General features: G+C 57.9%; 1 protein-coding gene across 1 annotated transcript; it reads right to left on the bottom strand.

Moving 5' to 3' along the window:
* Window positions 1-253: 253 nt before the first annotated feature.
* HOXB1 (homeobox B1) lies at window positions 254-1,683 on the bottom strand. Its single transcript, XM_042916067.1, has 2 exons — window positions 1,089-1,683; window positions 254-582 (listed from the first exon to the last, which is right to left on the bottom strand). Exons 1-2 carry the CDS (start codon window positions 1,681-1,683, stop codon window positions 254-256), a joined length of 924 nt encoding a protein of 307 aa, XP_042772001.1.
* Between the last annotated feature and the right edge of the window lie 2,625 nt (window positions 1,684-4,308).

Raw genomic sequence — 4,308 nt, 5'->3', positions numbered from 1 at the left:
CTGCCCTCCACAGTTGACACGTTCCGTGTCTCCCATGCCTCTGGTCCTGTAGGGTCCCCAGCCATCAACACCCCGCCCGGACCAGAGAAAAGCGTTTCCCCAGTCTCCCCAAAAGCAGCTGTAAACGAGCGCCCGGCCTTGGTGACGGGTGGCTGGAACGATGAAGTCGAGGCCTGGCTTAGGGAGAGCGGAGGAGAGGGGCTGGGCTGAGGCGCTCCAGAGCGGAGGAGCCCCGACGGTCGGAAGGTTTCATTCAGGAGGTGATAGAGCCGGGCGAGGCCTCCGGGGAGGTGCACGTCGACTGGTCGGAGGCGTCTCCAGCCGCCTCCTTGGGACAACCCGGAGGGGCTGGGGGCACTCGGCCTCCCTCCCGCTCGCGCTTCTTCTGCTTCATGCGCCGGTTCTGGAACCAAATCTTGACCTGCGTCTCGTTGAGCTCTAGGGTGGCGGCGATCTCCACCCTCCGGGCCCGGCTCAGGTACTTGTTGAAATGGAACTCCTTCTCCAGCTCGGTCAGCTGCCGCGTGGTGAAGTTGGTGCGGAGGCCGCCGGGCGCGCCAAGGCCCAGCTCAGACACCTTCGCTGGGGGGGCGGGGCGGGAGAGAGAGGGGGCCACGTCAGTTCTCTCACCTCTTTCTCCTTCCCCTCTCTTCCTCCTGGGTCAGCTCTAGCTAACCCCCCCCCCCCCCCCCGCTTCCTTCCAACTTCAGCTCTCAATGTGCCCTTGGATCACCAGACACCCCCAAATTCAGACCAACCCCCCTTCTACCTCCCCCATCTCCCCCCCCCCCCCACACACACACACATAAGCAGGTCCTGGGTCTGTGCTGGGCACACAGATCGGGAAGCAGGGGAGTGCGGGGGGGAGGGGGGCGGTGTGGAGACTTACTCCTAAACGTAATGGGCACTCGCTGGGCACTCGCTGGGCAGGGAAACCCCAAGTGACCTGAAACTGGGCGGAGCGCTCTTACCTGCCTCTACTGGACTGCTCCACCTGTCCTGCCGTGCCAGGCCTAGGACACCCTCAGTGCAGGAGAAGCAGAGCTGTTTGGGGCCCCGGAGAAGGGGTGGCCACGCCTGTCTCATACCTGTCTTGGGTGGGTTCCTCTTAACCTTCATCCAGTCGAAGGTCCGGGCCGTGGGGGTGCTGGGTTCTGACGGGCAGGGCGATTCCTTGTCCTCGGAGAGGAGGTCAGCATAGGCCGATGCAAAGCTCGCCGTCTGCTCGCTCCCAAAAGGGGGCTGCGGGGGAGGGTACGGCCCCGGGCCCGCTCCACCGGTTCCGTAGCCGTCCGACAAGCCCCCTAGCTGGGCCCCGTAACTCGAAGGATGGTAATAGCCTCCGTCTCCTTCGGGTTGGCCCAGAGGGTAGTACTGAGAGGGCCCGTAGCTGGGGCTGCAGGCGGCCGGGGCGTACCCCGAGGTCGCCGAGCTGGGGAAGGGCACCCCGAGCGCAGAAGGCGGCTGCTGGGGGGGATAGCCTGAGTTCTGCTGGAGCGCGGGGCTGGGCAGTCCCCCGCCATAGCGGGTCTCCCCTGCGTAGCTGTCAACAGCAGGAGCCGAGCTGGGGGGGAAGGAGGTAGGGGCGCTGTGGGCGCTGTGGGCGCTGTGGGCGCTGTAGGCGCTGGGTCCCCGGTTACAGAGTGGGTACTCTAAGAAGGAGTTCATCCTATTATAGTCCATGCGTGGAGGCCGCAGGAGGGTCGGCCCGTCTGGGGGAGACACCCTCTTGCCCTACAACCTTTCGGCAGTATGTCACAACGCTGAAGCTTGCATCCATGGCCTGGCCCAGCTCGCCTGGGCCAGGGCTCCCCCAGGAAGGGGGTAGGGAGTGGGGGTGGAGGGGCGCATGTGATCTCTCCCAGGCCAATGGGCGCAGCGGGCCAGAGTTTGGCAGCCCCAGCGCCCATCCATCACCCCCCAAACATTAGCATGACAAAGACACTTCAATCACCCGCAGCCCATCCATCTGAGAGCGACGTGGAAGCGTCAAAAACATCTTTCTTCAAAGACTTTTGGAAAGAAGGGACCAGAGGGAGAGGGGGTAAAAGTTAGAGGAATATTCAAGACTTTCCTCCCCTCCCAACCCCCAAGGCCTTCAATAGGCTCCTGGGTTATTAGATTTGGACAAATTCAACCCAGCTGCCCCTCACTCTTTCCACCCCCCCCCCCCAAAGGAGCCTTCCCCCCCCCCAAGGCTGTCGACTGGGAGGTGGGGTATCTAGCCTCCTTACTTTGCCCAGAACTCCCACTCCTGGTCTCTGTCTCCCAATTTATCTTGGGGTGATGAGCTAGGACAGCGGGGGGAGGGCGGGGGGGAGGTATGTTATCTTGGGCCAAATGGATACCTGTGAAGGAAGGGGGTGCAAAACACCCAAGGGCGAGGCAGGGCCTAGAGTCTAGAGGGAGAATTCATTAACCGAGAGGTGGGAAACGCATTTCAGGGAGCAAGACAGGACGACAGAAATGTGCAGAGGGGGGCGAGAAACGCCCCATTTCTCCCTCCACGTCTCCGCATAAACGCTCTCTCCTCATTCACACATCCATTCCTCTCCCTCAGCCTCACTTTATATTCTCTCTGTCTCAATCCATCTCTCCATTCGTCCGTCTCTCTCCATATTTATATTCGTTCCCTACCTATCCATCACCTCATCTCTCTAGATGTATTTATCCTCTCTCTAGCCATCCATAGCTGTAGCTGGCTCACTCACTCAGACTCAAATAACTCCTTGTATCTCTCCAGAGGGCCACAATGGGCACAGAGCTAGGTGATGTTTACAGGGGAAAGAGGAGGGAATTTTTATTCTCTCTCTCAAGTGTTCAAAACTAGCGTAGCTCCTGTGTTCCCCCTGGTTGCCTCCTACCCCTCTCTCCCTCACCACCTTCCATCCCCTGTCCCTGCCCCCCCACCCCGCCCCCACTCCCCCACCCCACCCCCCCCACCTCCCGCCACCGTCTATCCCAAACCTCAAATTCCCAAATTCAATACCAATTGCAGCTTAAAGATTAGTCCAGTTTTCAGTGAACTTTCTAGAATAGGGCGAGGGAATTTGTTTGGAGAATGGGAGAATCAGTGTGGAGGTCCTGAGGTTCAGGAGTGGAGTCTCACCCCTCGCTGCTCTGTGTCTGTCAGGTTAGGGTTGGGGGAGGGGAGGAGAACAGGAAGTGCCTCCTTCTCTCTCTTCAGACCCAGATGGGACTGGAAGCAAAGCTCTTAGGTAGACCCCATTGATTCTCCTCCTCCAGACTCGGAGGACAAGAGCTTGGCGCAATCCAACACCCACGCTCATTTGTAACCTGTCAGGGTGTCTGCCTGACCCGAGGCCTGGGGCCGGGGCTAGGGCAAGTCCAGGAGGGCAAGAGTTCAGGGAAGGGATCTCTGTAAACAACTGAATTCAGGAGAGGAAAGGAAGCAAGCAGGTGAGACAGGTCCAGAGAGGACCCTCAAAACTTCTCAGGTTTCCCCACGCCTTAAAGGGCAGGGTGAGTACTCATCCTTTGCAAAGAACCCCAAAGCTGGCTCTCTCTCCCAGTCTCTGTGTCCATATTTCTGTTTCCCATTTCCCCTCACTTTGCCTGTGCCTTATGGTCCCTTCTCCTGCTTTCTATCTTTATCACCAGAATCACACTACCTTTCTCTTCTCTTGATAACCTTTCATCACTGCATCGCTTAGCCCCCAACTATGAAAGAGCTCACAGGCCCCTTGTCCCTTTCCCTCCTTACATGTACTCTGCTTGGGACCCTGCTTCAGACCAGAACAAGTTGGGGGGAGGGGGACCAGCTGGTAACTTCTTTAAGGGAGATACAATGGGGGAGGGGAGAGAATGTTCACTGCCAAAGGGGTGAGGGCAGACAAAGGAAAGGAGAATCGAGATGGGGGCAGGGGTGGCCTGCAGGGGGGTTGAAAAGAAAAGGAGTGTGGAGGTGAGAACAAGCCTATTTTTCTCTGTTTTCTCTTCTTGGGTTTACAGATGTCCCTAATGGTTCCCTCTCACTTTAAGATATTCTCCACCGAGACCTTTGCAGAAGAAGGGTAGATAGAGGGTTAGGATTTCTCTTCTAACCCCAAATCTGATTGAGGCCTGTGTCTGACCTGGCTGCCCTGCCTCTGAGAGTTGTCACTTCACTCTCTACCTTTCTCCCTCAACCCAGAGAGAACCCGCTCATCTCGTCCCTTGCTTTTCCAATTAAGGGAACAATTTGAGGTCTAGGGGAAGCAGTGAATTCCAAACCAGTTTAATAAAACAACAGAAATCTGTCTGGGAGTTGGGGAAATGCAGCCTCCCTGCAACAGCCCAAGTGACCAA

This window comes from Panthera leo, chromosome E1 (assembly GCF_018350215.1).
Source record: "Panthera leo isolate Ple1 chromosome E1, P.leo_Ple1_pat1.1, whole genome shotgun sequence".
Lineage (NCBI taxonomy): Eukaryota > Metazoa > Chordata > Mammalia > Carnivora > Felidae > Panthera > Panthera leo.
Note: the sequence above shows the minus strand (reverse complement) of the source record. Positions and strands in the feature narration are given on the sequence as shown.